This window comes from Parasteatoda tepidariorum, chromosome 3, assembly GCF_982258835.1.
Source record: "Parasteatoda tepidariorum strain Cologne lab strain chromosome 3, Ptep-v5.0, whole genome shotgun sequence".
Classification (NCBI taxonomy): domain Eukaryota; kingdom Metazoa; phylum Arthropoda; class Arachnida; order Araneae; family Theridiidae; genus Parasteatoda; species Parasteatoda tepidariorum.
Window position 1 is genome coordinate 11129377 of NC_141757.1, and position 17940 is coordinate 11147316.

General features: G+C 29.3%; 1 protein-coding gene across 8 annotated transcripts in view; it reads left to right on the forward strand.

Annotated features, from left to right (window-relative positions):
• LOC107442476 (putative phosphorylase b kinase regulatory subunit beta) overlaps positions 1-17940 on the forward strand; it is a 62070-nt gene that overhangs the window by 26185 nt on the left and 17945 nt on the right. For all 8 annotated transcript variants that reach the window (XM_043053836.3, XM_071183321.2, XM_043053838.3 and 5 more), the window contains 10 exons: positions 1419-1565; positions 4246-4329; positions 5324-5428; positions 6196-6278; positions 8348-8438; positions 10276-10449; positions 11612-11738; positions 13670-13727; positions 14966-15056; positions 17292-17494. In XM_043053836.3, the coding sequence (XP_042909770.1) occupies positions 1419-1565; positions 4246-4329; positions 5324-5428; positions 6196-6278; positions 8348-8438; positions 10276-10449; positions 11612-11738; positions 13670-13727; positions 14966-15056; positions 17292-17494 (1163 nt within the window). The remainder of the gene's footprint in view (positions 1-1418; positions 1566-4245; positions 4330-5323; positions 5429-6195; positions 6279-8347; positions 8439-10275; positions 10450-11611; positions 11739-13669; positions 13728-14965; positions 15057-17291; positions 17495-17940) is intronic.

Genomic DNA, 17940 nt, shown 5'->3' on the forward strand with positions numbered 1-17940 from the left:
TATACATTTTAGTTTTTATTTTTGTTAATTTATCTACACTACCATACATTTCTGTGTGTAAATTGACCCGTTGTATAATCTGACCCCCTATTGTTTCTTACTAGACTGCAAATTAGTATGTTGGGTGCATAAGTCGACCTCTGAGGAACGGAATATGAAAATTTTTAAAATTAAGAAAGAAAGAAAAACAATAGTTAAGTCTAGAAAGTTTTTTCAGGTTAAAAATATTTTTCATTGTTCTCTATGAACTCTGGATATGATATAGTTGCCCTCAAATAAAGATGCATAACATTATTGAAACAGACACAAATTGTGTTCCGAAATCTTTAAATTTGTAGCTTTATGATATGAAAAAGTTTTGATTGTGTTGTATAATTTTAAATAATCTTAACTAAATTATTTTCATCTTATTATAAGTTTTTTCTAAATGTAATTTAAAGTGTTGCAAAAAAGATCAAATTAATTGTACATAACCAGCGGTTTGTTCAAGCCGCCAAATTTACTACCATTTAGCGGTATCATCTCAAATTAAACTTTGGGGGGAAAAAATAGTTTCAGAAAAAAACTTTTTCTTAAAATTTTATTTTTGCATCCTGTAAGAAATGATAAATCCATATTTTTACCATATTTTTGTGTTGATTTTTTAATTTTCACAAATTATGTCTAACTTTTTACAAAATAGGTGTCTCTCAGAAAAACCTAGACAAACCCCTGATAACATATTAAATATATATTTTGTAAGAGGTGCATTGATACACAGTTATTACTTACTATATTATTCTTTATAAGGCTTCGATATGTGTATGCTTCAGTTGCAAGTCTATTAACTCCATTTTCTGAATTTCGTTAAATCTTAATATTAAAGCACTTAATTTGCTCCTAACTGTATTTATTCAAAACAAATTTCCCTAATTATAAGTAATAGCACCACTAAACGACAAAATTTATTTAGCCATTGAATAAAATATAATTTATTTCCGAAGCCAATCTAATTAACTCCACCCTATACTGTATTTAAATCATAACAAATCTTATTTCAATTTATTTTGCTTGCAATATACAATGAATCATGAACCAATGGAACTGGAGAAAAACTTAAACCTATAAAAAGTTCTAATTACTATTAGTTTCGTGTTTGGGAATTAAAGTAATAATAAATTTTGATATTTTAACTTATATGAAAATGATTTGCTTAACTACAAAATTTATAACAGTTTAAACAAAATGATAGCAAAACCTATAAATTTTCATGCATACATCTTTATGTGACTTTTTCTTGATACTGTTTTCATTTTGTGCAATTATGCCACTTTGAGAGAAAATTTGGCATCTTTTATTTCTTGGAGATTAGGGATTACTCTTTTGTCTCATTTTCTTAATGTGTTTGTTTCCCTTTTGATTTAAGTCTAACATTTTAGGGAACTGCTAATGATCTAGTTGTACAAGTTGTTCTTATTGCTGAGAGTATGAGGTTGCAAGCTATGATGGCTACATATGGTATTCACACACAAACTCCACATGAAGTGGAACCAGTTCAGATTTGGTCACCCAGTCAATTGGTCAAGGTATGCAATTTACTTTTTGTGTGTGTGTCAGTTTTAATTCTAGTGATATCATTATTTTTGTATCAAATTTAGGTACCTGCCAAGTCACCTGTTTTTTAATGAAGACTCCTGTATTTTACGACTATCTCCTGTTTACCCGTATATTCTCAAATTTCTCCGTATTTGTTGAAGAAATTTTTAAACAAATATTTTAGTGATAAAATGTCCACTGATGGCAAAAATACTTCTCTTGTTCCAACCAGTTTTAAATCCCAGCAATTACTGCACGATCCAAATTCCGCGCTCGACTCGCACCGACCATAGTGCTGGCGTAAAATATCATCAGTAGATGAATCATGGGTTGCAGTCCCTTGCCGTCAGACTAACCATGGGAGGTGTTGATGGTTTTCCTCTCCATTTATTGCAAATGCTGTTAAATTCCACAAAAAAACCGCCACAAAGGCAAATTTCTCCCAATACTCGATCCAAGAGTTCCCTTGTCTCCTGGATTGGGTTCAAAATAACAAGACTACAGAGTTGAACATTAGTAGTCGTAAACCCAAAATTGGGTCGGCTGTTTGACGACGGTTATGAAGTAGTATAGTTTTAAGTAATTGTAGATAATGGTTTAAAAAAACTTTCTTTAGATTAAGATTTATGTATATAATTTTTACTTCTCTAAATGTAAGTGCATATATTATTTCCAATTTTGAATTTCTCTTTTACACTTGCGTTATTATGCATGATGCATCAAAATTTTACTCATAGCCTAAGCAGTGGCGTAGCGAGGGGGGAGCAAGGGGGGGCATCATGCCCCGGGCGCTGCACATAAAGGGGCGCCAAATGGTCAGCAAAACAAAAAAAATTGTTGGATAATTTTTATTTTTATTATAATTTATTTCTGGAAAATATATTTTAAATTTAGTGCCAGTGAAATATAATAAATGTTAATTCGTAAATAAAAAGGAACACTAATCAAACTGTAATAATATATTCATAATAGAAATGACACGTCTTTTCGACTGGGCTGACTCGACCTGTGTCTGTCAGCACTTCCTTATGGCATCTACGCTGTGTGGTTGCATATATTATCTCCAAATATTTGCAGTGTACAAAGTGCAAACATTCTTTCTTTCAGAACACTATTTATTTTTGCTTCTATAAACGCAATGTAGCTTACGCTTGATATTTTAAAACGATAACAATAGCACTCTAATGTACTTATATGTACAGTCACGGAAAAAAGTATCCCGAAAATAACAACTAAAAGATTGTCTATTTTTTAATATACACTTCTCAGACACACAACAAATACAGCGTTTTGCTGTTTCTAGGAAAGGACACAAACGCCGTATTTGTTGTGTACCTGAGAATTATCTGTTTCAAAAAATAAATGATTCTTTATTTGTTACTTTCCGGATACTTTTTTTCGTGACTGTACTTATCCGTGACACTTGCGACAGGTTGTGGAATTCCGCTACAAGTTAGGTAAATACCCGAAATATTAACGTTTAAGTTATTTTGTGCCTGTATTTTTCAGTTTTGCGTCCTTGTCATCAATCTCTGCTTAGAATAAAAATGAAATGTTATTAAATGTTATAAGTTTAATGTTAGCATAAATTATTGTGTATATTTCACTGTGTTGCTACCTTTCAAGTTCAAGGCATTCTTGGTAAGGAAAAAAACAAATAAGATTACTTACTACATCTACTGGACGATTCTATTATAGGGTATGAAAAAATTTGAAATGATCAACTTTGATGATATTATTGATAAATTTGCTTCATCAAAAGCGGAAAATTTATATATAGTTATTAGCTTCATTAATGTATTATAATCATATTATTAAATATATGTATCTCCATAGAGATAATAAATATTTACTTTTTTATTGTTTTAAAGTTGCGTGTTTTTAAAATATTTCTTTATAAATATGTAAAATAAATAATAGGTATCTTTTGAACTAATTCTAGATGATCATATACATTTCAAAATCTAGTCTTGTTTTCTCAACTACATTTTTTGTCTCAAATTTAATGCCTAGCTTGTGCCTATGACTTTATTTATTTATTACTTTGCGAGTATATTTTACTTATAATATTAGATGGTTTTCGAATGGGGGGGGCGCTAAAAATGTATTGTGCCCCGGGCGCGAGTTAAGCTCGCTACGGCACTGAGCCTAAGAAAATGTCTCTAGTGAGATCGCAGTTATTTTATTTCTATAATGTTGGCAGGTGTGACTTTAAAAGGCTATTATTTTTTAAAAAATTAATTTTTAATGGATGAAATTTTTATCCGACCTTTGAAAATAAATATCACTTAACTTCAAATATTATTTTGCCCAATCAAAGTAAAAATGAGATTTTTTTCAAGAACATCTATTCTGTCCCACATCAGTATTTTGTTTTGAAAAAATAATTTTTATTGGCTATAGAGACCGTGAAGTGAAATTCATCAATTCGTAGGAACTTCACCAGATTCTGGTTTACACAGATCACAACTATAGGGTATCAGGATTTTAAAAAGTGCTTAAAGGTGCTTACTTTCCATTTTTGTTTTTTAAAAGTTCTTAAAGGTGCTTTTTTCATGGGGTGTTTATAAAAAGTGCTTAATTTTCCCTTTTCAAAAATTATATATATTTTTCTTTACCATGTTTTTGGTTAATCTTACTATACATTTGTATATATTTCTTTAAATTTAGATTTATGAATATCTTGGTATAAGTAAAAAGCTTGGATTAAAAGGCAGGCCACCAAGGCCAATCGGAGCTCTTGGAACCAGTAAAGTAAGTATTTTATGCATGATCTTATATAGACTTGATATCATATGATTAATAACATCAAAACATTTTCTCCAAATTGAAAGGTGCTTTTATTTCATCTTTCTTTTTAACAGGGATTGCAAATTTCTTCCTTCTTAAGTGGAAGAAATGAACGAAACTCTTCTTCAAAAAAGAAATATCTAATATTAAAAAAATTTTTTCAACACTTTATATTTTCTATCTAATTTAAATAAATTGTATTAATTTCCTAACTATTTAATACATCATTTTTAAATGTGAGAAAAATAAAAAGCAGCAGCTGAAAAGAAAAATAAATGTAATGCATTTCTTAAGAACTGTAGTTTATTTCACCGTTTTATGTAAAGGAGTATTGTAAACCTTTTTTAAAGAATATATTTACATTGGTTATTAATTGGCTGAATAATATTAGTTTTATTCTAGTTTTTATTATTACTTGTGACATCCGGGGTTGATCACATAATTTTTAATTATATTCATTTCTTATCAATTGAACATCTATTTCTTGAATACACAAGTGGGCGACCTTTGTGCTAGAATACAAACTAAGGTAGACAACGTTAAAGAGCACAAAAATATTATTAAAAGCAGACAGCTGTTTCGGATGCTCAAAGGGCAACCTTCATCAGTGCAACAGGACTGCACTGATGAACAACACTGATGAACCTGTTGCACTGATGAAGGTTGCCCTTTGAGCATCCGAAACAGCTGTCTGCTTTTAATAATATTTTTGTGCTCTTTAACGTTGTCTACCTTAGTTTGCATCTATTTCTTATCAATTTAACATTCCTATTACCATTCTAATTTTATTTTAGTTGAATAGAAACAAATAAAATTGTCTGCTTCTATAGATTTCTGAAAAACATTTTTTTTAAACTAATGGACGGGTCGCTTCGATGTATAACATAGTAAATTGCATATTTTTATGTATTTATTTAATCCAGATTGTCTATAAAAGAAACATTTATTGTTATTCTAGTTGTACAGAATTTGTGGTCAAACTGTGATATGCTATCCCTTAATATTTGAGGTCAGTGATTTCTACCTGTCTCATGACATGGCGCTACTCATTGACGATATAAAGGTAATACCATTTGTGTGTTTCATAATTCTTTAAAAGATAACAATTGATAACTGTAGACTTTCACTGGTGAACTCCGTGGCAGAATCATAGCTGCATTGTCACAGAACTAGGAGAGTTCTAGCAAAAAGATTTTTCTATTTGGAAGTAAAAAAATTTGGTTAGTTTTTTGTGAAAAAATTTATGCGTAAAATTTGAATTGAGCATTTAAATAATCACTTTTTGAAGCGCTCAATTTATGCTGTTATCGTGAATCTGTTTTGATTGTATTTTCAGCAGTTATTGACTTTGATTTTCCCATAGCTTTTATATTTCAGGCAATATGAGTAATAGAGGAATATTTTATACAAAATATTTTTTTTTAAATTACATCGGCTCTTGCACCCCAAAGCCCAAAGATCAAGAAAAGTGAGATTGGCACAGTAGGCTTTGGCCCTCAATGGGCTGTCTTGCCACTCAGTTTAGTTTTGGAAAAACAGTGTTGAAAAATGTATGCCTGGACAATTGTATACCAGGAATACTAAAACCAATGTTCTCTACACTGATGTTCTTTTGAGGGAAAATCACTACCTGGTATTCCTTATCAAATGGGAATATCAAATCTGTTCTGAAAAGTATTTGTGACTTTCAACAAAGCGAAAATGTTATTATTGACATTCATCAATAAAAATTGCAAATTTCGGTCATTTATTGTAATTCTATTTTACAATTTTTATCCTCTTTATGTTTCAGATTATTTAACTTGATAAAATGTTTTTTTATTTTAACAGAATGAGCTTCATTTTGTTGGTAAATATTGGCGGATGTCAGGAAGGCCCACTGTGTGCATTCTTATTAGAGAAGAGCATATGAGGTAAACAAATATAAAATTTTTTTATTCCCTCTGCTGTTAACTTTTATTTGAACATAGTGCTTTTTGACAAATATGTACAAAGGCGTGGATCCCCATGGCAGAATAGCAGCGATACGGCAACATTGTCACACAGTTCTTGCAGGGGGGGAAATTGGGGGGGGGGTGTTGAAACGTAAAAAATTTTAGTTTTCTTTTCCACAGAAATTTCTACGTAAAATTTGAATCATGCATTTAGGTAATAATTTTTTGGCATGCCCAATTTACGCAATAGTATCAGAAAACGATGTAATGCTCACTCTAAATTAAGTAATGAAAGTTTTTAAAACTTTCCACCTTACTTCATTTTTTGTTAATTTGAAAAAGTATACTGGTGTAAGAAATTAAGAGAATTTGCAAACTTGGTCGATTATCTCTAGAACTACTGGACCGATTTTAATGAAATTTGATTTGTATATATATTGATACAATACAAAACAAATAACCATTCAACAATTGTAATATACATGCATGATCGTACGTAACACTCATTGGAGGTGAAAGGTATGATAGAGCGGTTGGAGAATAAACAACAAAAAATGGATTAATAGGGGGTATGGTCCTCTCTTGCAGATATATAGGCCTTGCAATGTCTTTTCAAACTTGAAATAAGGCAGTTTATAATTTCCTGTGGCAATCGGCCCCACTTATTCAGCAACGCTGTTTATATTCCCTGGATGGTTCTTGGAGGGGGGGTAGCGAGTTGCAATTGCCCTCCCCAGAGTGTCCCAGACATACTCTATAGTGTTGAATCCAGAGATCTGGCTTGCCAATCCATCCGGAGAATATACTCACTAGAAATTCGTAGACCAGAAGAGCTCTATGTGGTCTCACGTTATCGTCCAGTAAAATAAACTCGGGGGGCCAACTGCACCCCTGAAAAACCGAACATAGGGATCCAAGACCTCATCCCTATATCTCACATCAGTCACAGGGCCTCTTTCAAAGACCTGGAGAGGTGGGCGGCCATCCAACATGATGCCTGCCCAGACCATTAAACCTGCTCCGCCACAATTGTCGATTTCCATACTCCAATCTCTAAGCTCTCTGCACCATGCTGAACGGGGCTCTCCTGTTCGTTGAAGTGAGTGGGACGCAAAGGACGGATCTTCTTACAGACAACCCTCTCTCATAAAGTAATTTGGAAGCTGTCACCCTTGATACATGGGTTCCTGTAGCTGCATGCAAGTTACAAAAGAGCTAAGAAGCTGCAGCTCTTCTGTTAAGATTCGCTGTAATGGACAAACGGTGATCTTCTCAGGCCATTGGGACTCTTGGAAGACCTTGCCTATGCTTTCTCTTGATGCATCTGGTATTCTGGAACTGTTTCCATAAGTTACACACAATGCTAGGCATTTAATTGAACTCTCTTCAAATCTGGACCTGAGATTGGTCTGTTTCTAGCCTCCCTACAATTCGCCTCCTCATTCCAACATCTAAACTTTGGTGGTTACTGATTTTTACTGTTACAATTTGAATTTAACCTATTGCTGCAAAATAACACCAAGAAATTCGCCAAGGTGTGCTAGTGAACGAAATGCGTCGTAACTTACGCACACTTATTAAGCCTATTTCTCTACTGGCTGTTCCTACACGTGTACGCTTACGTATGTGATGTGCAAGATATGCATTTTTGTGTAGAAGCAGTGGTTTTACATTCAGTTCAGTTCTTTTCGTAAAATTTGAAAAAATATGCAAATTTTCGTAATTTATTTCGCTAATGTGGTTTAGAATGATTTAGTAAGCAAATAAAAATAAATTCTTATAGCATATCTAATTTTGCTTTGGAGTTAAGTCCTTGCTTATTTCTTTTTCTCTCTAAACTTTGTTAGCTTCTTTTTCTTTTGAATACAAATATAATCTGATATAAAGATCTTAAAAACTGATGTAAAGATACAATTTATAAAGACTAATTGATCAGCTAATTTATAAAACTTAATTTCTGATGATGCATATTTGTATCACTTGATCAACATTTTAAAATGTGTATACTGTTGGATATTTATATTAAAGCAACTTCCTTAATTATTTAGAGATGTCCATTTTAAGGAAATGTTGGATTTGTTAGCTATGTTGAAGAAAGGAGATTGTGATGGTCTTAAAATCAGGACAGGACGACTGCAGGTAGCCAATATGTATATAGTTTCACTTATATAATTTTTAGCTTATGTCTGCAATTTTTTCAGTGCTTCTAGAAATGTTAATTTTATCAATCACAACTGAGTTGTCACATCCTAATTGTAAGGAATTGCTTTCATGAGCAGCAGAGTTAGTTGAGTTATATAAGTTTTATTGAAATCAATGGATTTTTTATTATTATTATTATTGCTATTGATTCAAATCGAAGAACTTTTATTCAAAGAAATCATTGATTTAAAAATTTACAAAGCATGAAATTTTTATTTGTATAGTTTTAAAATTTGCTGTAAAATATATTTCTGTCTGAAAATTACAATAGTTCTTACTGTGTAATCAGTTGCTACAATTTGGAAATAGGCATTTGAAAAAAGTGGAAGTTTAATGCACTTGTTGAATATTGATTTTTAAGTTTTGAAAAATCCATACAATAAATTTTTTGATTATATTTATTCATTTTTCACCTGCTTTTCTGTGTAATCAATTATTACCCATTACCCTTAAGAAATATGTATATATATATAAATTACCTGCCACGAACTCCATCAATTATGTGAAAGCAGGAATAATCTGAGTGTAAATAACAGGAAATCAGAGATAATCCAACTCTTATCTAAACACTACACAATATACACTTGCACATTAGTAGCTTTGTGGTCTTGTGACTTAAAATTGTATGTGTTTTACTTCTCAAATTTCAATCTTGTTGCATTATGTATTTCAATCAAAGTTGTAATAACGATTACAAGTAATTGATAACTGTAATTTATTGTTGTAATCACAATTACAGCTGTAATCAAAATTATGCTATCATGATTACAAAATTATTGTAATCATGATCACAAGTAATTGATTACTGTAAATTGAAAAATGTATTCGACTACATTTTTGCCCAACTCTGATTTTAACATATTCTTACTATTTAAAACATAGTTTCTTTTACCAGTATGTGATGATTAGCTTAGCAGGTTTAGCTAACTAACCCATGATCTATTGACTCACTATTGATTTACATGTAATATCCAATATTAGACTGTCTTAAATGTAATTATAAAAAATGAACAACTAATACTCATTTCAAATTTTTAGTTCTTAAAATTGTTTGATTTATTTATATTAGCCATTCATGCTGTAAATTTTATTGAATTTTAAAATAATAAATGCCTTTCATTCTTATTAATTTTAATTTAGTAATAATTAAAATTGTTGCAACAAATCTGAACAGTTTTAGCTAACTAACCAATGATCTATTGACTCACTATTGATTTACATGTTATATCCACTATTAGACTGTCTTAATGTGAAAATTGAACAACTAATACTCATTTCAAATTTTTAGTTCTTAAAATTGTTTGATTTATTTATATTAGCCATTCATACTGTAAATTTTATAGAATTTTAAAATAATAAATGTCTTTCATCATTATTAGTTTTAATTTAATAATAATTAAAATTGTTGCAACAAATCTGAACAGCTTTAGCTAACTAACCAATAATCTATTGACTCACTATTGATTTACATGTTATATCCACTATTAGACTGTCTTAAATGTAAAAATTGAACAACTAATACTCATTTCAAATTTTTAGTTCTTAATATTGTTTAATTTATTTAAATTAGCCATTCATACTGTAAATTTTATAGAATTTTAATATAATTAATGCCTTTTATTATTATTAATTTTAATTTAATAAAAAATTAAAATTGTTGCAGCAAATTTGTAACATAAATTCTATCCTCCTTATTGTAATAAACCATGTCAAAATATGCTTCATGAAAACTGAAAATAAGATTCTTTCTTAATGAATGATAATCTGTATTCAGAATCTAATATCCTCCTCTTGTATTGAACACTTGGACTTTCTGCATTTACTTTCTGCTGATGATTTACCTACAGTTGAAGCTTTCCAACAACTAGAGCATGCATCAATAGGATACCAAAGTTTGACTGATATACCAAAAGCAATCATTTATAATGAGCCAACTTATGATTTTAAAGTGAGTAGAAGTGTTGTTCTTGCTTATTATTTTAATCAGGCTGATAGTTTGTATAGTACAGTCAATATTATAACCCTTGTGATTTACAAGGACAATGGACGCTATGACATGGGATCACTATATCATTAGTATGCAAAATTATAGCATATATTTACGACTAGCACGAATATAGTAGAAATAAGTTGTGTCTTTGACGTCAACATCTGAAAAAAACCTGGGCAAGTTTCTTTTTTATTACTGAGAACATTTTATAAGATATTAAATCATTCACACTACTTGCATTATATACTACTATAATTATGATTTGTATTATTATAAAATATATAGCTAAAATTAGAACTATTAATTGGTTTTTGTAAAAAATATGGTACTCTTAATACTTTCAGATCAATATTATTTGCTATATTATGACTATTTAGTTTGTTACTTTATGTTAACTATGTTATTTATGTTTCATGTTATGTTATTTATGTTTACTTTATGTTTTATGTTAACACTTTTTAGTGTATGTTAACTATGAGTTGTCAATTATTAGTGATCTAAATATTGATTTTAATTCTTTTATGACTCAATTTAGACAGATTTTATAAATTTAGTAAAACTGAAGTGGTGGTTACCAATAATTGTATGATCTCAACTTATATATATATGATAATGAGGTTTCAATTGAAATTCAGGCAACCCTAGGAAAATGTTTGGTCGAAAAAATTTCGTTTTGCAAAATTTTTAATTGTTTAAAAAATACCACGAAGGCAAATTTCTCCCAGTGCTTGTACCAAGATTTTCCTTGTCTTCTGGATCGGGTTCAAAATTACAAGGCTACAGAGTTGAACATTAGTAGCTGTAAACTCAAAATTGGGTTGGCTATTCAACGTCAGTTATAAAATAAAATAGTTTAAAAAATCTTCTTTAGATTAAGATATTTTTTACTTCGCAAAATGCAAGTGCTTATGTTATTTCCAATTTTGAATTTCTCTTTTTGACTTACATGATTATGCATGATGTATCAAAACTTTACTCGTAGCCTAAAAGATTTCGCTAGTAAAATCTCCATTTTATTTCTCCTATGTTGACAGGTATATAAAAGCAAATGTGAAGCTGATTAACATATTTAATGTTGCCATTTGTGAAAGCTTTTATTCATGTAATGTTTATTGTTTAGGAATTTCAACATAGATCATCAAGAGACATATTAGAAGCTCTTAGTCGAACTGATACCCTCCATGGTCAAAGTCAGCTTTTAGGCATTCTTTACTTTCGTGAAGGCCCTCAGTTTTGGACTGAAAATGGTAAATAATTTTTTTATTGTCTTAAAAGTCCATTTTATTTTACAAATATTAAGTTTTATATAAGTTTATTTTGATCCAATCACATTTTTACTTTTTTATTGTATATTTTTATTATAGATATATTTATTTATTACCTTGTAAATTTACTTTTTTATCAATCACATTGAGTTTCAAAGACTGGTATTGCTATTGTCAAATTTTAATTAGAAGGATTTGAACCAATTAATTATTTAAAACAAGTGATATAATTTTTATTTATTTTTTTAAGTAAATTCCTTCTTAGATCCACGAAGAAAATTTTCATTTTAGTTACTTTTTATTAAATGATTAAAAAAAATTTCTCCCATAAAAAACTAAATTTAATAAATTAATATCTGAAAAAACTGTATTAACATCAAGTGTCGTCCACTACAAGTTTGAAAAAATGCATTTGAACTTAAGTGGAAGAATAAAAAGTATTTTATTAACGATTGAAAATTTGAATAAGATATATAGGGAGAATGTGAGCTAATAGTAGGAATAGAGTAATATATTGTAAGATGTTAAAAATTAGGATAAAAGAAATTTTTTATATTAATTATTTTATTAATAAATTTTTATATTAATTATTTTATCTTAAATTTTATTATATTTTTTTTATTATATTTTTTTATTATTGTTTTTAACACATTATTGGGCTGCCATTGGCTATTTGTAAATTTTTGCTGTATAAAATATAAATGTTGATTACCAAAATTCCTTCTGTCCTAATTACCTGAATGTGTTGCACAATTCTTTGTCATTTTAATAGTGTAGCTGAAGCTCAGGCAGTAGCAGTAAAATTTTTATTGTTCTGTTGTACCTTTTTTCAACCGGCAACTTCAAACTTTCTGATACTTATTTTAACTTTGTTAAACCTTCTAGTGAAAATAAGAAATTAAGCTCTAGATAAAGCTATGGTATCTTAAACAGTTGTGATTGGTATTCGTTGATAATTATATTCATATATTGAAATTTTTGTAACACTTTTATGAACAATTGAGGTATCCATTTCTTTTTATGTTTGTGAGAATTGTTTCTCCACAAATGACAGATTCTAAATCTTATAAAAGAAAGAATTCTGATTATATTGCAGAAAATTAGTTATTCTAAAATATTGTTGAATTACAATTCATCATAAGATCGTTTTAAAATACAGATCACAATAATTTTGTTTAATCTACATTTCATCTTACCAAATTACAATAAGAAGAAAAAAAATGAATAACTGTATGCTGTGATTTTTTAGTTTATCAAAATTTATTTATGTATTTAATTCCATAAAATGTATTAAATTCCATAAAATATATTTTAATGAATGAAACATTCTTCTTAAGAAACTTAAACTATACATTCTTATTCTACTTCAAATTCTTTAAAACATAATATACCTACATTTCCTAATATGCAGAATTATTAATGTTTTTTGTTTTATTTATTCATTAAAATGTATTTTTTTAAACTTGGTAAACAAGCTTTAATTATTTATCGTAATTTATTTATGTATTTAATTCCATAAAATATATTTTAATGAATGTGAACAAAAATATATTTTAATGAACAAGAACAATGATATATATTTTAATGAATGAAGCAATCTTCTTAGTAACCTTAAACTATACATTCTTATTCTATTTCAAATTATTTAAAACATAACATACATACATTTCTTAATATACTTAGTTCCGTTCATACTGATCAGGATCAAGTCACCCCATAACAGGGGTAAGTTGGTGTTGGTTGAAGCAATTTTATAAAAATTATTTTTATGAATTTAGCTTATGTTTTCATGTCATTACCACTATTTTTGTAGTCACAGTATAAGTATTACGGAAACCTAAATGTAAAAAATCTCTTTGCTCTTTTATTAAGAAAGTAATTTTTCAAATGTAAATATATTTTGATTTTATTAGGTACCGTGAAAGAACGTTTAGAAAAACTGACAAGACAAGCTGGTGCTCTCAGGCACTGGTAAGACAATGCAATACCTGTAACTGTATCATTCATTTTTAACATTTATGTGGTGTCTTTTTTTTTTTTTAGCATTTATGCTGTATCATTTATTTTTAGGGACCATTCATAAATTATATCTTACTTTTTATTTTATTTTGGACAGCCTCCTTCCTTTTATCCCAAAATGTTACACCATACCTCTGTTAACCATTGTTACTTTTGCGCTTATTTTGCATAAAGATATACTAGTTGTTCTGAAACAAAACATATGTTGTAGATTAGGGGTTCATAACCTTTTTGAACTAAGGACCATTAGCCTGGATGGTTAACTGATGAAGTAAACCAAAATACTTATTCTTGTTAATGGCAATCATTGTAATTTTTATAGACAGAACAGCAGACTAAGCAGTAAATCTATAGTAAAACTATAGACTAAGCAGTAAATCTATTTTATCAGTCACTTTAGTAAGATATTTGATAGAATTAACTTATTTTAGTTATTAGAATTTATTCAAAACTAATAATTTTTTTAAATAAATATTCCCTTCATTTAGAAAAAACAAACAAAGCTTTATAAAGTTAAAGTAAAAAAAATTAAAAAATAAATATTCTATTAAATATTTAATATGAATAAATATTCAATATGAATAAATATTCAATATAAATAAGTATTTAATTATAATAAATATTTAATTTTAAATTCAATACTGTCAAAAAAAATTTTAGAGTTTAAAATAATTTATCATTTAGTAAATTATAAGAGGTCTATGTTAATTTTTTTGATAAAATGCGCTTTTAAGGCTACAGAAAATTCCAAACTGCAATCAATTAAAAAAAGATGTATTCTTCTGCTTTTTCAATATCCTGCTCGTATAAAATATTGAAAGTGAACCACTTGGATGTACGATGAAATATGTAAAAATGAAGTGCAAAATAAAATTAATATTTAAATACAAGATTAAAAACTAACTCATGTGCTGTAATAATATAGTATTAAAAATATTGCAATTTTTAAAATGTGGAAGACCCTAGAAACTACCATAAAAAAACTATCGAAAAATCACTTAATTGATGATTAAATTGACTTAAGTGAAGTATAGATTCTAAGTAAAGATCTAGTTTGAGATTTAGTTAAGAGTTAGATTTTCTAAAGATTTCCCCCTCCACTCTAATGGGGGCATTATTTGTGGATGGTACCTTACCATTTATGCTATATCATTTATTTTTTACCACTTATGCTGCTTCATTATCTTTAGGTCTGTCGTAAGGTACTGTTCCAGTGTACTTAGGAAGTTGGTTGATAGTATAAGTCCCAACATTACATCCATTCTTGTCTGTGGAAAACAGGTAAATCAATATTCAACACATAATAATTAAATTTGTAAAATGTTAGGTTGCAGGAAGGTGAAATCCACAGTAGAACTTTGCTTACATGAGTAAGCTTAATGCTATGTTAGCTAATACTATGGTAATCATGGTGCGTAGCGTTTTTTAAAAGCTCTTAAAGGTGCTTTTTTCGTGGGGTGTTGTTAAACAGTGCTTAATTTTTCCCTTTTTGAAAAGTAGATTTTTTTTTCTTTACCATGTCGATTTTTGCTGCTAATATTTTTAAAAAAAAGTGCAAGGTAGATGTAGCTTTGCTAATCGGTAGCATTTCTTTACAATTTAGTCATTTTGTAATAACTATTGAAGTTCCTTATGCCCTCGAAGAATAAAGGTTTTTGGGATGTACAAATTTTTAACCTGCTTAATTTTTAATTGTAAGGGCTATTTATTGAATTTTATTAGTTTTCTGAAAAATGTAAGTTAAAAATTTTTCCAAGAATGTACCTTTCTTGAATGGTTACTTCTAATTACACACATTGTAAACACATTGGTCATTTCTAAGCCGTTTAAAAGCTCATATCTAGAAGTGATCTGAATCGAAGAAATTTTCACTTGCGTAAACAATTACCTTGAGAGTAGCCGCGAGCAAGAGGGGTAAGATTCCTGTGTAAAGAGAAAACTTGTTCAGTGGCAATGGAATAGAAACAGTGTGTTAAATCAAAGTAATACACCCAAATCTCTCTAGCGATCATTTTAGCCGAAATTAAACGTTCTAGATAAAATGTCATTTTATGCATACACTCTAACGAAGATCTTAAAAAGTTAGGAAAAGTCACAAAAGTCAAGTATGCTGGTTTCATTATTTTAGGACTTAGCATCTCTCAAAGTTGATTTGTGGTCAAAATGACAGCTATGATCGTTTTAATATTAAATTAAACGATATCCAATTTAAGCAAAAAACATAACAGGTTTTTTTCCGAACCTTAGTTCAAAGACAAGTTTCTAGAAAAGACTTAGAACAGGGCTGATTGTGCTCCGGAAAAATTCCGGATTTCCGGACTTTTCGCTAACAGTGATCCGGAAGTTTCCGGAGATCGAAGGTCCAGGCGTTACAAAAAATCATTGATCACAGAAGTTTCCGGAAATCAAATTTTCAAAGGTGGAACTTAAAAACACAGTTTATTTTATTTGTTTGTAAGGGAGAGCCAGAGATATACTTTATAAGCTTATATTCATGGTTAATATTCATTTTTTTTATCAGTAAATAGTTGTTATAATCATAAACTCAAGAAAGAAAGACATATTTGTAAATTTTAATTACTTCTCCAGGTCATCTAGGTATGTGTAAGTGGTACAGGTACGAGTAAAATTTTAAAAATATTTTAAGCAAACTAAGAAATATTGAGAAAAAGGAAGAAAAATCTTGTTTCAATTTTTTTCAATTTAAACTTTTTTTTTTTAACTCAAGAAATTTTCCGGAATTTTGACTTGGGCTCACAATCACCCCTGTTAGAAGAAATTACCTCAGATATTTAATATAAATTTTGAACCTCAAACAACAATTCTAAAATAAGTTTTTATTTTATAAAAAAAATGCATTGAATTGTTTTTGAAAAAATATGCTTTCACTTGTTGCACAAAGACACTTGTATACAAAGACACAATTAAAATTTTTCATTAACTATTTCTTACTCAGGGTACGTAGCATTTTTAAAAAGTGCTTAAAGGTGTTTATTTTTGATTTACGTTTTTTGAAAGCCCTTAAAGGTGTTTTTTTTCATTCGGGGTTTGTAAAAAGTGCTTAATTTTATATCTTTTTAAAAAGAAATGTTTTTCTTTGCTGTATCGATTGTCATTCTAAATTACAAAAAATTCATAATATTCATAATTTCCTCTGCAATATTTATCAGAAACTAGTTATTTTATCATAATTATGTAAAGTTTTTTAATTTTATTGATTTTATTTTTATGAATTAAGAACTTTAAACAAGAGAAAAAAATCATTTTTATTACTGCACAGATCTTTTTTTTGGTAAGAGATTAAAAAGTATTTAAGAGTGCTTAAAAGTACTTAAGAGTGCTTAAAAAGTACTTAAGAGTGCTTAAAAAGTACTTAAGAGTGTTTAAAAAGTACTTAAGTGAGTGCTTAAATTGTACTTAAAAGGTGGCCTACTTGATTGTATTTAATCTGGTAAATGCCTAACTGCAGTTGTATCACCTTACGCAATTCATTCAAGATATCTTCTTTTGCTTTAGATCACTGTTGGCGTGTTTGGCCATGAAGAAGTTGTCATAGATAAGCCACTGACACCAAGGGAAGTGGAGGCTATCATTTATTCCAAGTGCCAAGAGCATGATATATACCAAGCGGTCCTACAACAGGAAATCATCCTCTATGTGGGTCGCCTTATATCCACAACATCCCACCTATTTCAAGGAATCCTGAAAATAAGAATTGGGTAATTTCCATTTGAATTGGCAAAATTTGCTTCATAAATTTTTCTTGCATATTTTGTTCTTTTCATCACATGTTAAGTTTTTGTTTCATGATTAAGTGGTCAGCTATGTCTGGTATATTATATATTGGTCACTGGGCATAAAAATTTCTAATATTTCTTCATGAGGTGAGCCGCAGTTGCCTTAGCAGATATTTTTTTTTCTAGCGGCAGGTACTGAACTTTCGTTTGTCACCTCGGAAAATGCCGAAGGTGTTGATCATTTAACGTTACCCAGTGGGCACCTGTGAACTTAAGTCACGGAGATGAGCAACATTACCCACATCACACTGATACCCATTCATAGGGTTGGCCACATTCCCACAACAGAGAACAACACACAGAGAGGGAAACATCCATACCCTGAGCGGGATTCGAACCAGCAGCCACTAGTTTCATAGTCAGACATG